The 21,635-nt window shown below is 57.6% G+C and overlaps 1 protein-coding gene across 3 annotated transcripts in view; it reads right to left on the reverse strand.

The window, feature by feature from the left end:
• Window positions 1-4,749: 4,749 nt before the first annotated feature.
• Window positions 4,750-21,635, reverse strand: part of LOC142001809 (uncharacterized) — a 41,806-nt gene continuing 24,920 nt past the window's right edge. For all 3 annotated transcript variants that reach the window (XM_074977389.1, XM_074977391.1, XM_074977390.1), the window contains 11 exons: window positions 18,753-18,828; window positions 17,440-17,467; window positions 16,118-16,258; window positions 14,026-14,157; window positions 12,316-12,463; window positions 11,529-11,578; window positions 10,896-10,946; window positions 7,965-8,047; window positions 7,744-7,881; window positions 6,705-6,818; window positions 4,750-5,008 (listed from right to left, as the gene is read on the reverse strand). In XM_074977389.1, coding sequence (XP_074833490.1) covers window positions 4,849-5,008; window positions 6,705-6,818; window positions 7,744-7,881; window positions 7,965-8,047; window positions 10,896-10,946; window positions 11,529-11,578; window positions 12,316-12,463; window positions 14,026-14,157; window positions 16,118-16,258; window positions 17,440-17,467; window positions 18,753-18,828 — 1,121 coding nt within the window. In that variant the 3' untranslated portion in view covers window positions 4,750-4,848. The remainder of the gene's footprint in view (window positions 5,009-6,704; window positions 6,819-7,743; window positions 7,882-7,964; window positions 8,048-10,895; window positions 10,947-11,528; window positions 11,579-12,315; window positions 12,464-14,025; window positions 14,158-16,117; window positions 16,259-17,439; window positions 17,468-18,752; window positions 18,829-21,635) is intronic.

Consider the following 21,635-nt stretch of genomic DNA (forward strand, 5'->3'; position numbering starts at 1 on the left):
GTCCTGCGGCCCAGCCCCCTCCTGGCACCATTAGACCGCACGCCCCGCCCACAACTGGGTGGGGGACCCAGGCGTCCTGCGGCCCAGCCCCCTCCTGGCACCATTAGACCGCACGCCCCGCCCACAACTGGGTAGGGGACCCAGGCTCGGTGACACGAGCTGGCTGAAAAAAGTTTGTGGAAAGTTGCCAGGTTTTCTCACCGACGTGTCTGTTTTGCCACGTTCGGAACCGAGCAGTTCCCCCTGTTTGAAACCCAAATTGTTATTCCTGGTTGTTTCTCTCACGCTTCTGTCGCAAAAGAGTTGCAGAGAAGGTCACAGCTCGTCCTCCCCTGCTCAGGACCCCCCCCCCCCCCCCGAAAGACAACAGCTTTTTCCAAATGTTTGGTATTTTCAAAAGCAAATTAGGAGGGCGGGTGTGGAAGAAAAAGTGTTTGAAAATGTCTGGCTAGTTCCAGGGGGAATTGAGGCTGAGCCACTGCTCCCTCCCCCCGGGTGGGACTGGGACTAGAACTAGAACCCAGGTGTCCTGGCTCCCAGACCCCTGCTTTAGCCAGCTGCCCTGTAAGGGAGCCCTGGCATTGGTATTGTCAGTCAATCTCTCACCCCTCCACGCCCCCCAGAACTGGCGTCCATACCACAATTCCAGCGGGTCTGAAGACAGGGAGGACCCCAGGGTAAGAAGCAGGATCCCCTGGAGGAACGGGTGCCGTGTATGCAGGAGGCAAATGAGATCACGCAATCCCAGGAAGCCAGACACTGCTGCTTGAGGCTGTAAGACTCTTTCACTCACTCACACACACACACACTCTCTCTCTCTCTCCTTCTCCTCCCTGGGAGCTTCAGGCAGGCCTGAAGGAACCATTTGTACAGGGCCATTGAACTGAACTGGAATGTGGGTGTGATAGAAACCATGGCTAGCCCGGGGAAGCAGCACCCTCCTCATGCCAGAGCCTCTGGCTCCCTGGGCGAGTCTGCTCTCCCCTGTTCTGCCACAAGGCAGGCACCCCCTTGCACTGGGAAGCTGCTCCCCCCGCCTATCTCAGGCCAAAGGAGGAGAACATGCAGGTATCTGGAAGTCTCCCACCTGGGGGCTCTCAGCTCTTCACTCCCTGGCTGGCCGTGCATCCATCATATTTAATCCTCTCCTGGTCCTCAAAGCCCCCGTTTGGCTTCAGGGGGTTTCTCCTCCCAGAGGCCTCATGCAAAATGTGTCCATCTCCCGCAGCTGTGGGGCCCTGGTGAAATCAACGGGAGTGGCACAGCTGAGGCCGACTCGTGGGAGCAGCCAGTAGCTATGTCTCATGTGACGAGGCACCTAGCAGCCAGGCAGGTCACAGAAAGCAGGGGACTCTGACTCATGTACAGGGCACAATCCAACGTGGTAACCTGCCTGCCACCAACAGGTGAGGCCAGCTTGTACCGGCAAACCGGGCTTTTGCACATGGTATTTGCTAGGAGACAGACCCAGCAGCATCCTCCAGCCAGCCTCATCCTTTACCTCTCTTACCTTATCCTCACTGCTCTGCCTACTGCAGGGCCCTGCAGCCTGTGGCTCTGGAGCTCCATATGGCTTTTAAGGACTTCCTTTTGTCTCCCAATGCTATAATTGCAAAGTAAAAACAAAAACAACAACGAAAAAAACCCTCCTGATTATTTTCGATAAACGGTGACCACCTGAAAGCTTAAACATGAACAACTCAGATCTAAATAGCAGATACATGATCTCGAAACACTGGATTAACCCTTCCTTTAATATATGCAGTACATTGTGAGGTATGATGCTGCATCTGTGTTTTGACCATGTTGATAATAAAGTCTTGATGCTAAAATGGAAAAGGGAGCTTGCAGGATTCCTGCTGTGAAGGGCAACATGCATTTTAAGAAAAGAGAAATTAAACATGAAATAAAATGGGCATAATTGAAGTGAGCTTGGAGGGGCTTCAAAAAAGGAGAGAACTGAAGATAAAAACAGACGATTTCAAACTGAATGGACCTGATCCTTCACGTTTATGTTGAGTTTGGCTGGGCTCCCTTTATGTCTCATTTGCAATTAGAAATTTGCAAACAACAAAAAGTGCAACCGTGAGAGAATATGTAAAATGTTTGCCCAGCACTGAACGTGTATCACATCACCAATCATTGGGAGCACGCTGCTCTTAAGCTAGGGGTTACAAAAAGTAGGGTTTGATGTTACTTATTAAGGACCGTCTCATCTTCATGTGCACTGCGGCTTTTGAACTACTGATTATTTATAACCGAATTGGACAAAAATGGCTCTTCTTGCTGGTTTGGTTGTTGACCCCCGGGCCTAGGCCATTTCCCAATCTCTCCCCTGCCTGTCACGTCCCTCCTGAAAGCCTCCCTCCCCTTTATTATTGATCCTAGAGCCAGAGTGCTCCAGCCAGGCTCAGCCAGTCCCTCCCCACAGAGCTGCTGTTCCAAACTGTGAAAATGGGGTTACAAAGCTGGGAGGGGAAAGAGAGGCACAGCAAAAGGCAGCCCCTGGCCCAGGCTCAGACAAAGCACAGCCTTCCTGACTCCCAGGCCAGTGCGCCAACCACTGGATCCTCAAGCCCTCCCTTGCCCATGCCTGGCTTGTGTTCATTTGACTAGTTTAGACCCATGGCTCTCTACCAGGGATTCACATACCACCCCACCCCAGCCACTCCCCATCCAATGTACGCAGATGTCTTCCAGGGAGTACATCAACTCCTGGTACACCAGGCTACCCACAAGCACTAGTGAAGTCTGTATAACCTAACATGTCAGCCAATGCCCTGTTTATACTGCTCCACACCAGCCTGTCAGTGCAATATTCATACGCTAATTGATTTATTTTATAACAACAGGGTAACAGTGAGAAAGTCGGCCCTTTGTCAGTACCGGGGGGGCTGTCGCACTTGTATGTCTAGGGCCGAGGTTGTAAGTGAGGCGTTTTCCAGTGCGGTGAAACGGGGAGTACGCAAGGCAAAGCAGACTCCGGAAAGGGTACCGTCGCCTCTGTCCAGGGGATGCTGCAATTTTACCCTGGCTCCACATGCAGAATCCCCCCACTAAGTGGAGTCTGGACAGGTTGAGGACCACTGGCTTAGACACTCTGATGGAGGGGAGACAGCTCCCTCAGGGTGTAAGACAGTTACACTGATGTCATTCACATGCTCCCCCAGGCTTAAGCAGCACCAAGGCTGGTGGACCCCTCTCTGGCCCCCAGGCTGAGCCCCCCCACCCCGAGGGAGCCCCACCCACCCTTCTCAGTTGGGCTCCATTGCAAAAAAACAAGCAGCAAAGAACCAAGGACTTGCCTATCCCATGGGCTCCTGCCAGTCCCCAGCACATCTTTCTATAGGCACACACAAAACTTTCAGGGGGCTGTTTACAAAGGAGGAGCAAGAGGGAGCAGAGACCCAACCTTTGTTGTGCTACGTGCACGTGTTGCAGTGGGTGTGTTATATTTGTGCAGCGTTCAGCTGTGCGTCTGCGTCTCTGAAGGCCGGCGCCAACCCCAGCCCTGCTCGCTCCCCACGTGCTTGGCAGCCGTAACTTACGCCAGTCCAAGAAAGCGCTTGGAAGGACTTACAGCTTGTCGACAAATCTCACCACCTGTCCCCTAAGCCCTCTGCTGGAAGCCAGTAGTGCGCAGGACAAACCCTCCTGCACCCCGGAGCTGCTGCAGCGGGTAACTTGGTGAGGACAACCCCCAGGGAGTGGGGACACAGGGAGGCTGGCTGGCAAATCAGGCAAGCTGAGATCTTCCCTTTATTCACCAAAGGCGAAATGCAGGGGCTGTCCTCAGTCAGCCACTGGAGTCCACACTGAGACAAACCTTCTCCCGTCAGTTCCTTGCTGGGTTTCTAATGCCTCAGAGGCAGCTACAGAAAATGCCCCCAGATCTGCCCACCCCACAGATTGCTACAGTACAAGCTGGTCGAGCAGGGAGAGCATCTTTGTGTACAGGGCCCCTGGCCCTTCCAGCAGCCCCCGGAGTCAGGTGTGGTAGAGGGGCTGGAGACAGGCAGCCCCCACAGTTCAACAAGCAGTGGCTGTGCGTGAACCTTGCAGCCGTGGCCTTTCACTGGGTGATTAGGAGTATGCGAGTGTATGCAAAGAGGGCAGCTGAGAGCCCCCTGGCCCACCTTAATAACCACCAAGCTGGCTTGGAGGAATAGGGCCCAAGAGAGCAAAGCCAGCAGGGCAGGCTGTTCAGAGGAGTTTGTATGTTAAAGCATCTCTGCAACCCAGGGTGGGGTTAGGTTGTCCCCACACCCCTAGAGACTGGATGGGATCTTACTTCCACCCAGAGCAGGGGGGAAAGTGGCTTTTCTACGGCAGCCCTGTGCGCAGGGGAGGTGCAGCAGGAGGCAGCAGCTGCTAGAGCAAACGGAGGTTGCAGCAGCTTTTCCAGCCTCAAGAGAAGTGGGCTGAGGCAATTCAGAGCAGCTCAGCCCAAGCCACGGGGAGAGGAAAGGAAGAGGCCAGCTTGTTGAAGGGCCCCGCCGGGCATGCAGTAGAAGGTTTGAACCTGGGCCTTCAGATCCTCTGACAGAGGCAGCCCCAACCGGGAGCAGTGACAGACCCAGGGACCCTAGACCGGGCTGAAAAGGGCCATGCTGGGACTGATGAGCCTGTGGGGACAAGTGGGTGAAGCAGCCTCTAAGAGCCTTAGTGCACTGGAAGCTCCTTTCACACAAGCAGGCCTCTCCGAGCCATGCCCAGCTTCCACGAGGGAGGTCACCCCTGAGCCATTCCCTCTTTCCCCCCATTGCTTTTATTATTCTGTTTCATTTCCAAAAAATAAGGAAGTGCTGCTAAAGTGCATCTCTCCTCCCGGACTCCTCGCCCGCCGCCCTAGGACTTGGAGATGGGTGGCGGCGGCTGCTTCTGCATTTCCAAAATCCACATCAGCACGTGACAGGTGATGCCCAGGAAAAGCAGCCACAGGAAAAGCCAGCAGTGCTGCGGCAGAAAAAACCAAGGCCAGGGGAGCTCTTTTGTGGCTGCGTGGGACCTGCCAAGAATGAGAGAAAACCTCCATCACCCCAAGGAGCAGAGGGGATAATGTGCCAATGGCCCCTCCGTCCCCACCAGAAACGCCAAGGCAGCGGCAGAGGGCACCCGGGGTGGGGGTGATTTCTGGCTAGTGGGGAAATAAATTACACCCCACTCTTGCCTCCTGACAGAGATAACAGTGAAGCTGACAGTAAAAAGGTACCAGAGGAAAGGTTCCCTTGGACTGTGTTTTCGGTACACAGTGTCACTTTCCCCCCGGCACAGGCAGCTCACGTGGCCGGTGGAGTGGGAAGCCCAAGAGCAACAATTTAAGAACTAGAACAATGGACCTGTACAACAGCGCAGCCGTCAAGGACAAAGGGGCAAGGATAAGGCCGGATGCTGCTTTTGATCTGGACTAGAATTCAGGCTGTTATCTCTATCGGCGAGGCAAGATCCAGGCGTAATTTATTTCCCTACTAGTCAGGAATCGCCCCCACCCTGTGCCCTCTGACAGCCCTGGAATTCTCCCGCTACCCTGGCCCCAGTTGGAAGTGTTCAAAATGTGAAGGGTCTCCTGCCGCTCAGTGTAGGACAGCACCGAGCCACCTGCCTGCAAACATTCCTTAGCTGAACCTCGCAACAGACCTGAGAAATTGACAATCTCCCGCCAGGCTGAAACTGCAACTGAGGCACAATGGTGAGCTGACTTGCCTGGGAGAGAACCCAGGCAGCGCAGCACCACTCCCCACTTCCTCTGCTGCCTTGGTCTCAGTCCCCTGGGCCCCAAGATAGCCCCGCCTCCCTTCCCTTGTCCCCCGACTATTTCAGGGGCACTTCACAGACCAGGTCCCTAACCTGCAGTGCCTTCAGGGCAGTGACGGGCAACCAGGACTGCGTGGGCTGCACAAGTGGCCCTTTGGCTCAGTGGGCCCCAAGATTGAAGTCCAGCGGTGGGCAACCTGCCACCTACTGGAGTTCCACCTGTGGCCTGCACGGCCCTTCGCTACCCACTTCCCCCAGGCCTCTCGTGCACTGGGACCCCAGAATCTCACATTTCCTCCTCCTCCCCGTCCCTCCCAGAGCTGGCACACCCTGCAGCAGCTGATGGTTCTGCTTGCCCTCTGAACGCACCTCAGTTAGGGCCCTGGCCTGTGTCCGTGAAATGCCTTGTAAACTTGTAGGGTGACAAGCAGAAGGGAGCAGGGTTATCTCCAGCACTAGGGGACTCAGAGCAAGGCTCTGGGACATGACAGACAGGGTACCGAGCCACAAGAGCCCAGGAAGGGCAGAGACAGCGGGAGGGCTTCAAGGAAGAAATGGATTTGAAAGAGGCCCTTGGAGTGGAGGCTGGGCATTGGGAGCACGGGAAGCTCGGGGCAGCGCCCAACGTGGAGGAGCAGAGTGGGGTCATTCAGGATCCCCCAGCCCACGCAGCAGGAAGAGCTGTACTAACCCAGGAGCCTGGGCAGCTGAGCACTACGTTCTGCAGCTCCCAAGAGACATTCGATTTCCTTCCTGCCCTAAACTGGTGCCACATGTTACTGGGGGACTGGTGAGCAGCTGCTGCGCGTTCCCCACCCCAAAAGTGGCCACATTGCGGCGGGGGGCGGGTGAAGGGAAGTTCTCTCTCCGGTGTGTCATGCGGGAAAGATTCTGGAGTCCCCTGCCAGGGCAGCTGGACGCCACATGGGGCTGAGATGTCGTTAGCTCACGTCACACTAAGCCGCTCCAGTTCCTCCACCAACTCGCCACCGTCTGATGCCCCGTTGGGTTCCTCCTTTGTGGGTTTGCTGGGGCTTCCCCGTTTCTGCAGCTCCAGCTCACTCCTGGGTTGGGGGAACACAGTAAGGATCCATTACCAGCAGGGCCAGTGGTCCACCCAGTGCAGGATCCCCCACTAGCCACCAGCCTCAGATGTGCCAGAGGAAAACGGAAGCCCAGCCACTCCGAGGCGTGCATCACTCACAGTCCCAACCGGGCAGAATGCTGGAAATCATTTGAAAAGGGGCAAAGAAGAGCTTACTGCCTTTATATAAATCCATGATGCACCCACATCTAGAATGCTGCGTACAGCTGTGGTTGCTGCATCTCAGAAAAGATATATTGGCGCCGGCAAAGGTTCAGAAAAGGGCAACATGCATGAGGAGGGGTTTGGAACGGTGCCAGAGGCAGAAAGATGAAAGAAGACTAGGGCTTTTCCGCTTAGAAGAGAGGAGACGAAGGGGGGTAGGACAGAGGTCTATAAAATCATGGCGGTGTGGAGAAAATGAGAAAGGAAAAATTATGTACTTGTGACCATAACATAAGAACTGGGGGGTCACCCAATGAAATTCATGGGCAGCAGGTTTAAAATTAACACGAGGACGTTTTTCCTCATGCAGCGCATGGTCAGCCTGTGGAACTCCTCGCCACAGGATGTTGCAGAGACCAGGACTTTAACAGTGTTCAAAAAGAACTAGAAAAATTCATGCAGATAAAGTCAATCACTGGCTGTTAGCCGGGATGGGTAGGAACAATGTCCCTGGCCTGTTTGTCAGAGCCTGGGAATGGGCGACAGGGGAGGGATCACTTCATGATTCCCTCTTCTGTTCACTCCCTCTGGGGCACCTGGCAGTGGCCGCTGTTGCAAGACAGGACGCTGGGCTAGATGGATCTTTGGTCTGAGCCAGTCTGGCCATTCTTATATTCTTAAAAGTTCCCTTCCCGGTCCCCCCTGGGATCTGGCAGGAGGGAGCCCTGACACACCCTTACCCTTCTGCACAGCGGCCTCTGTCCCCCGCACACTCCAGGCTGTCTGCCCTCTGCTGGCTTCGGTGCAAGGAGTTGGAGGAGTCTGAGCGCAGGATGAAATAGCCCTCAGTGGAATCCTCTTGGAGGCAGCCGACATGTCTGGGAGCAGAGGGGAGTCAGCGGGGCCTTGGGCCCTGGCCTCCCCCGCAGCCCTACACCTGTGGGGAGCGGTCCCACCTTACCTCTCTGTGCGAGGGCTGCTCTCCCCCACAGCCTTCGCCGCCTCCCCCGCAGGCGCTTGTCCACTGTCGGGGCTGGGAAGTGGCTGCGGACAAATCGCAAGGGACAGCGTGAGCAGAATGGAAGAGCTGGAGAAAAGCCCAGAGGCCTGTGGTCCCAGCATGCTGTGCGCGGCAGGGGGCAGCAGGGGACGGGTGAGAGAGAGCAGAGGGGAATGTCTGGGAGGCCCCTGAGCTGGCATCCTTGTGTGCATGTGAGGGTGTCAGGGAGGTGTGCATGGGCCGTGTGTGACACAGGTACACGCTGTGTCTGTGCACATGGGAGTGCCAGGAAGATGCACGTGGGCCGTGTGTGAGACACAGACACAGCCCATGCAAGCACGAGGGAGTGGCAGGGAGATGCACGTGGGCCACGTCGTGCGAGACAGATACAGCCCGTGCAAGCACGAGGGAGTGGCAGGGAGGTGCACGCGGGCCGCTCGTGAGACACAGATACAGCCCATGCAAGCACGAGGGAGTGGAAGGGAGATGCACGTGGGCCACGTGTGAGACACAGATACAGCCCATGCAAGCACGAGGGAGTGGAAGGGAGATGCACGTGGGCCACGTGTGAGACACAGATACAGCCCATGCAAGCACGAGGGAGTGGCTGGGAGGTGCACGTGGGCCCCATGTGAGACACAGATACAGCCTGTGCAAGCACAGGGGAGTGGCAGGGAGGTGCACGTGGGCCGTGTGAGACACAGATACAGCCCGTGCAAGCACAAGGGAGTGCCAGGGAGGTGCACGTGGGCCACATCATCTGAGACACAGATACAGCCCGTGCAAGCACGAGGGCGTGGCAGGGAGGTGCACGTGGGCCGTGTCGTGTGAGACACAGATACAGCCCGTGCAAGCACGAGGGAGTGCCAGGGAGGTGTACGTGGGCCGCGTCGTGTGAGACACAGATACAGCCCGTGCAAGCACAAGGGAGTTGCAGGGAGGTGCACATGGGCCGTGTGAGACACAGATACAGCCCGTGCAAGCACGAGAGAGTGCCAGGGAGGAGCATGTGGGCCGCGTTGTGTGAGACACAGATACAGCCCGTGCAAGCACGAGGGAGTGGCAGGGAGGTGCACGTGGGCCGCGTCGTGTAAGACACAGATACAGCCCGTGCAAGCACGAGGGAGTGGCAGGGAGGTGCACGTGGGCCGCGTCGTGTGAGACACAGATACAGCCCGTGCAAGCACGAGGGAGTGCCAGGGAGGTGCACGTGGGCCGCGTGTGAGACACAGATACAGCCCATGCAAGCACAAGGGAGTTGCAGGGAGGTGCACGTGGGCCGTGTGAGACACAGATACAGCCCGTGCAAGCACGAGGGAGTGCCAGGGAGGTGCACGTGGGCCGCGTCGTGAGAGACACAGATACAGCCCGTGCAAGCACGAGGGAGTGCCAGGGAGGTGCACGTGGGCCGCGTCGTGTGAGACACAGATACAGCCCGTGCAAGCACAAGGGAGTTGCAGGGAGGTGCATGTGGGCCGTGTGAGACACAGATACAGCCCGTGCAAGCACAAGGGAGTTGCAGGGAGGTGCACGTGGGCCGTGTGAGACACAGATACAGCCCGTGCAAGCACGAGAGAGTGCCAGGGAGGAGCACGTGGGCCGCGTCGTGTAAGACACAGATACAGCCCGTGCAAGCACGAGGGAGTGCCAGGGAGGTGTACGTGGGCCGCGTCGTGTGAGACACAGATACAGCCCGTGCAAGCACGAGGGAGTGGCAGGGAGGTGTACGTGGGCCGCGTCGTGTGAGAAACAGATACAGCCCGTGCAAGCACAAGGGAGTTGCAGGGAGGTGCACGTGGGCCGTGTGAGAGACAGATACAGCCCGTGCAAGCACGAGAGAGTGCCAGGGAGGAGCACGTGGGCCGCGTCGTGTGAGACACAGATACAGCCCGTGCAAGCAAGAGGGAGTGCCAGGGAGGCGTACGTGGGCCGCGTCGTGTGAGACACAGATACAGCCCGTGCAAGCACGAGGGAGTGGCAGGGAGGTGTACGTGGGCCACGTCGTGTGAGACACAGATACAGCCCGTGCAAGCACGAGGGAGTGCCAGGGAGGTGCACGTGGGCCACGTCGTCTGAGACACAGATACAGCCCATGCAAGCACGAGGGCGTGGCAGGGAGGTGCACGTGGGCCGCGTGTGAGACACAGATACAGCCCGTGCAAGCACGAGGGAGTGCCAGGGAGGTGTACGTGGGCCACGTCGTCTGAGACACAGATACAGCCCGTGCAAGCAAGAGGGAGTGCCAGGGAGGTGCACGTGGGCCACGTCGTCTGAGACACAGATACGGCCCGTGCAAGCACGAGGGCGTGGCAGGGAGGTGCACATGGGCCGCGTGTGAGACACAGACACTCTGTGCAAGCACGAGGGAGTGGGTGGGAGGTGCACGTGGGCCGCGTCGTGTGAGACACAGATACAGCCCGTGCAAGCACGAGAGAGTGCCAGGGAGGAGCACGTGGGCCGCGTCGTGTGAGACACAGATACAGCCCGTGCAAGCACGAGAGAGTGCCAGGGAGGAGCACGTGGGCCGCGTCGTGTGAGACACAGATACAGCCCGTGCAAGCACAAGGGAGTGCCAGGGAGGTGCACGTGGGCCACGTGTGAGACACAGATACAGCCCGTGAAAGCACGAGAGAGTGCCAGGGAGGTGCACGTGGGTCGCATGTGAGAGACAGATGCAGCCTGGGCCTTTACAGCCGGGACCCTGGGGAGGTGTGCCCGAGGGCTGCGTGACACGCAGTCCCTTCCGGTCTGAGCGTTCAGGAGCGTGTGTGCCGGGGCTGATGGTAGGGGAACACCTCTGGCCCCTGGAGCGACGGCACGAGTAGGGACGCAGGAGCAGGCGCGATGCCCCGCCCAGCTTCGTCCCGGCCAGCGTACGGCGGCGGCCCTCACCGTGAGCTGCTTGGGAAGGACAGCGATGCTGACTCTCCGGCGGGCCGACGCCTGGGACAGGAGGAGGGAGAAGGCAGTTAGTGCACGGCCCCACCCCCAGTTCTGCTCCAGGCAGCCACGTGGAAAGTGGGTGCTAACTCCCCCTGTGGCACAGAGCCCACTCGAGGGCCCTGCCGCCCTTGCCCCCAGCTGCTCCCTCCTGCGGTACCTGGCAGGAGCGGTGCTGCCTTACAGGGGAGGGGAAGAGTTTGTTCTCTGCCCCCACGGCATCAGGGATGGAGGGAGAGTCTGTCCCTGCCACCCACACCCCGCCCCGGCTCGCTGACGTGCCATGAATGGGCTCTGGATTTTCTGGTGCAAGGGCAAAGATCCCCCCACCCCAAGAGGTGATCAGAGGCCACTTAGAGGCTCAGGAGTGTCCTACACGCCTACAGTCTCCGCAACTGGCTCCCTGCGCTCGCCAGTGAAGGGGGCCATCCAGGCTGGGCCTGACCCCCGGCCGACCACTTCCCTCGGCCTCCTGAGCTGCAGGGGAAACGGCTGCTGCATTCGAAGCGCTGCTAGAGAAGGGCCTCCTTTGAGCCACCCCTCTGCGAGCTGGACAGCCCTGCCCGGGAGGGGCACACATGCTACCTGGTGGAACGTCCGCGTCAGGGGCAGCTTCGCTCTCTGCTCGCCGTCGTCTAAGGAAGCAAAGGGGGGGGGGGGGTTGCTTCAGAGGCAGTTCCTCCGGCCCTGAGCGACTCACGCTCTCTTGCCACCTGCACAGCAGCCGTGCCCTGGCTTGCCCTGCTGGGCTCCTGAGCTGACCTGCTACGTCCCCAGCGGTGAGGGGTGGTTGACCAGCGGAGAAGCTCAGTGTGGAGGGAGCTGGGAGAGACGTCCCAATGTCACTGTGGTTGGGTGGTTGCCGAGAACCGGCCAGCCGGGAAATCCCAGGCCCTGGTGCGGGAGGCTGAAGGAAGGGGAGCGGGGAGATGGGATGCACCCCCCTGCTACTGGGGCTGGGGGCCTGTCACTGCTGCACTCCCAGCTGTGTTGCCTGCCCGCTGCAGCTGGGATGGGCGGCTTGCAGGCGCTCAGGGCTGGAGGTCACACAACTCCCTTTAATAGGGCCCTTCTGTGGTTCAGCTATCCAGCCCCGCGGAGGCGCACAGGGGCCAGGTGAGCCCCTAGTCAAAGGGGAGCAAGTGGCTACCACGTTCCTCCCTCGGCTGAAATTGACTCGGGCCACACGGGCTACTAGGGACCAAGTAACCCACCCAAAGCCATGCAGTGAGTCAGTGCCAGCGCCCAGCATCGACCACCCAAGCCCCAATGCCCAGCCCTGTGCTTTAACTGTTACACCACGCCTCCTCTTGCCATCGGCCCAGGCGCCTCCCCGCTCCACCTGCACCCCGGGCTGCTGAGCCCGCCTCACCCCTGTTCTCAGCCAGCTGCCGGTTGCGGGAGTTCTGCTGAATCAGCCTCTTCATTTCCTCCAGCTCCGCGTGTTCCCGCACGTGATGCCTCTTCAGGTTCTCCACGTGCTGCACCATCACCTCCACCGCCCGGCTCATCCGTGCCTCCTGGGCCCGAGGGAGAGGGATGGGGATCAGGCAAAGCCTCAGCCCCATGGCGGGCAGGCTCAGGGCGGCCGCCAGCCCTGGCGGTTCTACACAGGACCTAAGGCTCTGCCCATCACCATCAAGGCAGTGGCTAGCAGGACTCCACTGTGTTGGTGGGCAGGGCTCAGGCATGAGCAGCAGGAAGGCAAGGAGCAGGTGGGATCTGGGGCACGAGAGAGGAAGGGAGCCTAGTGGATAAGAGGTTACAGGCCAGCTGGCACATGGCTTGGCAGCTTCCCCCACACTGCTCACCCCAGGACAGGGCTGTCACTAATGCCAGCAAGCACAGGAGTGGCTCTGCCAGCTGGCAGAGGGGGTGGGCCCAGGGGCTGTGGAGCCAGCCCAAGAGACAGGGTCTATGGAGCTCAGCACGTTGAGAGTTCAGGGTTAATCTTATACTGAGCAGTCCTGGAATCATCGACTCATAGAACTGGAGGGCCCTCGAGAGGTCATGAACTCCAGTCCCCTGCCCTCACTGCAGGAGCATGCACCATCAAGGCCAGCGTTTCCCCAAGTGTTGTCCGTGGCCCAGTACTGGTCCTTGGGGAAAAAAAATGCCGGTCCTTAGAAAACAGACAAACTGTCGCTGTGCACTGTTGTTGTTGTTGTTGTTGTGAATAAATAACAACAGTGAAAATTTATTCATTTCTCTTTTTTTAAATATGCATTTATATGTTGGGCCACAAAAAAGGTACTGAAAAAAAACCCAGGTCCCAACTATGTAAAGTTTGGGAAACCCTGGTCTAGAGCAACCCTGATAGGTGTCTGTCTGACCCGCTCTGAAATAGCTCCAGGGCTGGAGATCCCACAACCTCCCTAGGCAATTTATTCCAGCGTTTAACCACTCTGATAGTTGGCAGGTTTCTCCTAATGTCCATCCTGAACCTCCCTCAGAGGCCAAGAACAACAATTTTTCTCTCCCCTCCTTGTAACCCTCTTTTAGGTGCTTGTAAACTGCTACCATGTCCCCTCTCAGGCTTCTCTTTTAACTAAACATGCCCAGTTCTTTCCTTCTTCCCGCAGAGCTCACATTCTCTAGACCTTGAATCATTCTTGTTGCTCTTCTCTGGACCTTCTCCACATCTTTCATGAAATGTGGCGCCCAGAACTGGACACAATACTCAAGTTGATGCCTAATCAGCGCAGAACAGTGGCTTCTTGTGTCTGACTCTCAACACTCCTGTTAATGCCTCCCAGAAAGATGTTTGCTTTTTTTGCAACGGCAGCACATTGACGACTCATATTTACCTTGTGATGCACTGCGACCCCTCGATCCCTTTCCACAGAACTCCTTCTGAGACAGTCGCTTTCCATTCTGCATGTATGATGCTGATTGTTTCACCCTAAGTTGCATACTTTGCATTTGTCCTCATTAAACCTCATCCTGTTTACCTCGGACCATTTCTCTAGTTTGTCCCTTTGGTCCCCTTTGCCCCAGGCTCCATTGATGGGGCTTCCACCACCAGCCACAGGGGAGCAGCCTGTCACCCTCCCCTCTGGGCTCTTAGAGCCCCTGGACCCACCTGATGGACCGCACCCAGCTTCTCCGCTGCACTTATGGCCCGCTCGACCGCCCCAGCCAGCACCGTCAGACTGTGTTGCAGCTGCCGGACGAGCTCCTTACGCTTAGGGTCGACACAAGCCAAGGCCAGCCTCTGTGGGGAGGGAGAGAGAGGGGGAAAACCAGCAGCAGCTCTGCATGATCACCCTGCCTTCGCTGGAGCCCCCACCAGGGCTATGATAGAGCGGCAAAGAATTCAGCCCAGGAGAGGCCCAGCTGGGCTGGGACATCACAACCAGCCAGTTCCGCAGCAAAAGCCCAGGTGTTCATTCAGTGCTGATGCCTGGGGCCAGAGACAGAACCTCATGTCCCCATCTACTGAGCAGGGCCAGCTGGGGCCCAACAGGACAAGCTCCTGCCAGGTCACTGCTCAGGCCAGCGAGAGCGGTCACTGCTGTAGAAAGCCTCCTCTCCCTCCAGTGCAATGCAGCTGTAACTCCTATCACTTTCTGAAAGCTTTGTTTCGTAGCAGCTGCTAGGTCTATATTAAATAGTACATGAAATTGTTTACAGATGCCGTACGCCTGTGAGAAATCCCGGCTGTTCCTTTGTAACCGAAATGGCTCGCTCTGAAGTGAGCCTTCCTTTCTGTGAGTGAGGAAAGTGTGAATGAGGAGGGGTGGGTGGGTGTGTGCACGCACACGCATGCACGCGCACAATGGACTCACTCCCCAAAGCCAGCCTGTCTCCACAACTGGCTGCCACCAGCGCCTGGGTGGCCAGAGAATAATAGGAGCTGAGCCCTGCAAAAGGACCCACCCAAGAAAGAAAGAGGCCCCATCAAGAGAAGATCAAAAACCCATCGGCCGCCAGTTGAAGACTCCTGCTCAGACAGCGGCGTGGGGCAGAGGGGCAGGACAAGAGCTGTGGACTAAAACATATCAGAAGATGGGTGCCAACCAGCAGATTTTCTTCTTGCCCTCCTCACTCTACAGGAGTTAGTCTCTGCTGGCTGCGGAGGCCCCAGGCAGCCCTGGCCCCTGCCCCTTCTCCCTAGGATGGACAGTTCTGACTGCTCCTAATTACTCCACTGACAAAAGCGCAAGCTGACAACGTTTGCTGGGGGGCGTACAATCCACTTTGCACCTGGGTTCATGACTGCCACCAGGCACACTGCACCTGCTATGGCGTGGCTTCCTCGGCCAGGCCTGCGCAACTCTTCACCTGTGTGAGTTCGCCTGGGTAAGTGCAGGAGGGCATGAGCGTGCGTGCATGAAAGCTGGTTCCCCTGTTCCCTTTAATCCAATAGTGGCATTTAATAAAATACGCAGGAGTGTAGCCCTGGGTGGTCTTTAGTGTAAATTAGGGCAAAAGTCACAACTTCAGCGGAAACTCAATGGATTTACAGCAGCAGAGAACCCAGCCCAGGGGGATGCCCTCCACTGGAAGCGGTCAGGCCTCTGCTGAAGGAGCACGCTGAGGTGCGGACAGATTGCCGGTCGTGGGGTCTACAGGCGGATGGCACACCAGCCGCCAAAGAGTCAGCAAACCACTCTGGGCTGCGGCTCCCTGCTCCCAGCAGGGCTCCGGTCACGTCAAGGGCCTTGAAGCCAAAGGCTCAGGAGCAGCATTCCCTGTGAGCTGAGCATCAAAGGCTGCCCAGCTGCTGAGCAGAGCACCCACAGCCAGCAGCCTGTGTTCATCTTGTGGTGCACATCTGCACATGCCTGGGTGCACAAACAAAATTTAGTCCACACACGGTGCCAAAAAAAAAAAAAAAATGAGCGGGAACATTGCACGGATCCCACCAGCAGTGCCACATGCCAGCCCATTCCCCAGGCTGGAGAGGACTCCCTGCACCCTGGAATGCAGCAGCAGCCGCATCACAGCCAGAGCTCAGGGCGTGACAAGGCCCCCTCCCAGTGAAACAAACGTCCCCCGAGGGGAGCCTTAAACCTGGCTGCAGAGCAAGGTGAGTGACCCCATCTGCTCCTCCCTTGGGAGACGGGCCAGTAGGGCTGTGATAGATGGAAACTGCACACTGGGGGCTAGGAAGCCGCCATGGGGCAGGATCGCCCTCCCCCGCAGGGCACCCCAAAGCCAGCCCCACTGACCTGCAGCACGGCCTGGCACTCCTCCAGCTCCTTCTGGATGTTCTCCTCCGCCACAGTGCGCGCCCGCTCCTCCACCTGCACCCGCCGCCGCAGGGTGAACGCGTCGCAGCGGAAGGCCAGTGCCAAGTGCGTGAACGCCGCCTGCGGGGGGCAGGCAGGGTCACCTCAGAGCCACATCCACAGAGGACGAGGACAGCGTGTGGCCAGGAGGGAGCAGTCAGGGAACTGCCGCACACGCCCAGGTTGTAGGCAGTGCAGCAGGTGCTTCTGACGGAGCCGACGCTGCAGCAGCAGGAGGGGATGTGGACAGAGCTGGGGCACAGGGCCAGGCGTAGGCTTGGCTTGATCACTTCAGGAGAGCCAGGGGAAGCCACTTCTTCCATTACACGCCCCCCTGCAGTTTCAGGGTGCATCGCTCAAGCCTATTGGACAGGTCCAGCACCCCCCAGCCCCACCCCTCCCTTGCTGCTTGTAACAGGACAGCTGTTCACACAGCCACCCCCATGCCGCAGGCCTGACTCCGGTCTCACACCAGTGAGTTGCCACTGGGGTAAAGAGGGAGGAATATGGGGCCTGCTAACCACTACATCAGCGCAGCCAATGCAGCAGGATTGCAGCCAGCAGGGATGGCAGGTCATGCACCAGCCAAGGATTCTGGCCCCTTCAGGCTAGGTCAGTTAACAGTATCGTGGCATGCACTGGGGCAGGAGTCGTCCCAGGGGGCTGCTGGAGGGGCAGTGTTTGAGGTCTGACTGTGCAGATGTCCTGCTGAGCTAGCGGCTAAGCCCTGGCAACCAAGCTGGAGGCTGGCAGGTTCTTCCCTGCAGACAGCACAAGCCAGAGGCACAATCATCTTCCTGAGCAGCTGCCAGCTGGGAAGCAACGCCCAAGCCCGCCCTGGCACTCAGGGGACTGCTATCATCCTCATCTATTCATTCAGTGGGGCCTTTTTCAAGGCTCAGAGCACTTGATAGCATTACCATGCACGGCACATGCCACACAGAAGGATCACTTCATTCATGACTAAAATGCAGCCACCTCTGGGGTGGAACACCGCAGCAGTTTACATGCCTGTGCCAATGCTGCCATTGGTAGGAGGGGAAGTGGGACGTTTCTGTGCATGATTGAAACCGCCAGGGGAAGTCAGGGAAGAACGCAAGCAGGAAGAGACACCAGCCCACGGTCTGGGTGGAGGGGGAGATGCAATAGGCAGCCCTGGTGATTAAAGCCTGTACACACAGCTAGAAGGAACACTCCTCCAGTGCGTGCATCAATCTCATTGCCACAGCTGCTAGGCTGATCAGCCAGAGAGCAGAGCTTACCTCCACATCCTGCTCCGTCAAAGCCACTCTGCAAAGGAAGAGCATGGGTGGCCGTCAGTGACGCAGGGGACTTGGTGATGGGGAACACCCAGAATTTACGTCCTAGTGACCAGCCAGCCTGACCGCAGCCAGCACCCAAGGCCTCGTGGTGCCCAGCAGGTAGAAGGCAATTCCTGTACATTCAGTCTTCCTCTGGGGACCGGTTTGCCCATGGGCCCTGTGCACGCCGGGTCCCAGAGAGCCAAGCACAGACCTGGGCGAGCAGAACTGGCTGCACTCAGGTGGGCTGGGTGTGATTCAGGATCCATGGGATGGGGCAATGGTCCCTCTACTTTTTCCCCATCTATGTGCTGAATAAATTTTGTAATGGGCACCAAAGCACGTGGGGATGTGCACCACCAATAGAAACACACACTGCTCCCTGGGGGTGATCTGCTAATCAGCTGGGCAGCACCTGAATCTCCCCATGGCATCTGCCCAAGTGCTCAGCTCACAGGGAACGGGGGTCAGGGGCTGGCTTGACAGCAAGCCTGCATACAAGGAAAGGGCAGCCAGAAAATCTTCCCCACAGCCCACTGGTGGGGCCAGCCCACCCTAGAGAGAGCCCCTTCTCGGCCCCAAGGCAGGGGTCTTTCCTTGGGCTCTGCCGAGTGCAGCAGGCTGGGACGTGTACCACAGCGTGCGGCATTGTGGAGATGCACCAGTGTCTGTGTCCTCAAGCAGACATTTAGGTGCTGGAAAGAGGAACAAAGGGTGGGTGACGTCACAGCTGGTGGCCAGGGCCCCTGCCCGCAGAGCCACATTCATGCACCAGCTGTGCCTGATTTGGGTCCCCGGGGGAGGAAATGCTGCATTCGATCAAATAGGGCAGGGACCTGATGCTGGGATCCCGTCCCAGACCAGGGCCATATCCAGCAGGCTGCAGAGTGGCTGATGCGGACACCCCTCACGCTCAGCACAGTTCTGCCGCCGTGAGAAGCCTCCTGAAAGTTTGGGTCCCATTCCAGCTACACTGAGCCAGAGCCCCCTTGAAACAGACCAGCCACTTCCTGCAGGTCACACCCACCACAATCATCCTGGGGCCAAACCGCCCGGAAGTGGGGGCTGCTGAGTCACTGCCAGCCCAGCGCCTGATCCTGACTTCTGCGGGATATGAGCAACCCCTCTCTGCTGCGGGAAGAAAAGGGGGTGGGGCCCTGCACTGGATTTGAACCAGACGCCCGGGAGTGAAAGGCTCCGTACCCCGTACCCTCCTTGGCTATTCTGGCTGCCTCCACTAGCCCAGCTGGCAGTCACCTTTGTCAGAGCCCTACCTGTGCAGGCCCAGCCGCTCCAGCACCGAGAGCTCCGCCAGAGAGGTCAGCAGAGGATCCTCGGGCGTGTCAGAATCTGGGGGGGGAAGAGAACCACAATCAACCCGGAGTGAAGGAGATGGAGGGAGGAGATTTGCGAACTCCCTGGTGGTCTCCACAGGGCCAGCTGCCTCCTGGTCACTCCAGGTCTGTGCACGCTGCAATCAGAGGGTGTGGCCACTGTTCAGGGAGATGGACGAGAACCAGCTTGGGTACTGGAGTTGGAAGACCGGGGCTTTGATGCAGACTGTACCATCCTACCCTGGGTAATTACAGGGGCAGATAGCCTACATTGCAGCCTACACTGCTACAGGTATTTACGCTGCCCAGATGAATGGTGGCTCTGGTAGGTTAGGAATCATTTAAAAGGGAACAGCAAATAAGACAAGGACTATCTTATTGCCTCTCTATAAATCCATGGTATGCGCACATCTGGAATATTGCATGCAGATGTGGTTGCCTCATCTCAAAAAAAGGTGTCTCAACACTGGAAAAGGTTCAGAAAAGAGCAACAAAGACAATCAGGGATTTGGGACGGCTGCCGTATGAGGAGAAAGGAAAAAAAAGACTGCGTTAGAAAAGAGGAGGCTACAGGGGGATAGGCCACAGGTCCATAAAGTCACAAGTGGTGTGGAAAAAGTAAATAAGAAAAATTATTTACTTGTTCCCGTAACACAAGAACCAGGAGTCACCAAAGGAAATTAATAGGTAGGAGATTTAAAGCACAGGAAAAGAAGGATTTCTTCACACAATGCACGGGCAACCTGTGGAACTCCTCGCCAAAGGATGCTGTGAAGGCCCAGACTGTAACAGGGTTCAAAAAAGAGCTAGATAAATTCATGGCGATTAGGTCCATCAATGGCTGTTAGCCAGGATGGGTAGGAACAATGGCCCTGGCTTCTGTTTGTAAAGAGCTGGGAATGGGCGAGAGGGGAAGGCTCACTTCATGTTTCCCTGTTCTGTTCATGCCCTCTGGGGCACCGGGCATTGGCCACTGTCTGAAGACAGGAGGCTGGGCTAGACGGACCTTTGTCTGACCCAATCTGGTCGCTCTTATGTTTGCATGAACTGCACTTCGACCACTGCGGTTTCAGTGTGGACAGACCCTATGGGCCACAGTGGTTTGGGAACTGGCCTGGGACTCAGGAGACCTAGGTTCAGTTCCTTGCTCTACCACTGACTCCCTCTGGGGCCCTGGGTGAGTTACTTAGCCTCTCGGTGCCTCACTTCTCCTTCTGTACCAGGAGGGTACCAGCCCTGCCACACCAGTAAAGCAGGAGGTGCTCTGAGGCTGGGTTTATGGCACAGGAACACAAGCCCTGCCCCAGTGGGGATGCTATGGTACCTGAGGTCTCAGCAGTACCCTCGCCTGCAAAGCAGCCCCAGGTAGGCAGCTCCACAGTTGCAGATGGAGAAGGGCCCATCTGTTCACATCACTGGGACCAGTCCACCCTCCCCTGGCAAAGTCATACCAGGCTTCCACCCCTCAACAAGCCAGCCACTAGCTAACAGCCGGGATATGTCACAGCCAAGAGCACTGAGGATCACGGTGCCCACCAGCTCCCACACAAAGGCAGGAGCGCCAGGGCCCTGTCCAGACAGGCTATCCCCACTCCAAAACCTGCTGCAGCTCCTCTGACTCCCAAGGTCTGTTCACCTCTTCTCCATCCAAGGAGCTCTTCCATCGCACCCCACCAAGCTCCCTCACACCAGGCCCAGGAGGCTTTCTGGATCTGGGGGTGGCCCCATTATGGGGGAGGAAAAAGGGGGGGCTGGCAGCTAGGGAAAGCTCTGGGAGGAGGAGGGGCTATGCCCCTTCATCTGGGCTCTGAGTTCCCCCACGTGGCCCCTTCCCACATATTGATCTCTTCTGACCCTCAGATTATCTCACCCAGCAATGCCAGGCGTGCACCAAGGCTAATCCATTTAGAATGATGCTATATCTGGCAGTGCATGCAGAGGCCTGGCTCCAGCCCAGGGAACCTCTGACACAGCTCTGGTCCCACCACGGCTGGAAATGCCACATGGGATCATTTACCTTCACAGGCATATGCAGACTGGTATGGGACCTAGCGGGACCCAGGGAGAGAATGACAAAGGCCCGACCCCCAAGCAAGAGAATCAAGTCAGGGAGCTTGGCCCAAAGCACCTGGAAGGCCAAACTGGGGTCCGATCAGTGATGTTTTGGGCACCTTGGAAACTCATCCCGCTGACCTGGTTCGGAGGGGTTAAATCCATGCACCAAGAAAGACATCTATAGACACTCACCATTGCCACCTACACCTGCCCCTGGAAGAGACAACTGGGTGAGCAAACGGGAGGGAGACTGGGCAGAGGGTAGTTCCTGGGTAGGTGGGAGCTGGGGATTGAAGAGAGGCTGTCAGATGCAGGGATCCCTCTAATTTTTTCCACCCACGGGCAGAATAAATTTTGTTGCATGAACCAAGACGTGTGCAGGCATGCACCGCCAATAGACACACACACACTGCCGGCTGTGGGTGCTTTGCTAATCAGCTGGGCAGGACCTGAATCTCTGCTGGGCGGCCACCCAAGCGCTCAGCTTACAGGGAACCTGGGTCAGAGGGAGGGAAGACAGGCAGAGCTGGGGTAACATTCCCTCCTAACCAGCATGTGAGGACGCTCAAAACCTTCGGTCCCAGCCCAGTGCAACGGGGATTCCCAGCAGCTCTGCAGTACACAGGCACCTGTCCCACTGCAGGGCGCAGAAGGGAACGGGACCCACCGGCCGAGGAAAGAGGCAGGAGAAGGAAGGGAGAGCGAGAGAAAGGAAAGCAGAAGGAGTGGAGGAGGACAGGGTGGGGGGAAGAGAGCCCAGGAGAAAAT

This window comes from Carettochelys insculpta, chromosome 26, assembly GCF_033958435.1.
Source record: "Carettochelys insculpta isolate YL-2023 chromosome 26, ASM3395843v1, whole genome shotgun sequence".
Classification (NCBI taxonomy): domain Eukaryota; kingdom Metazoa; phylum Chordata; order Testudines; family Carettochelyidae; genus Carettochelys; species Carettochelys insculpta.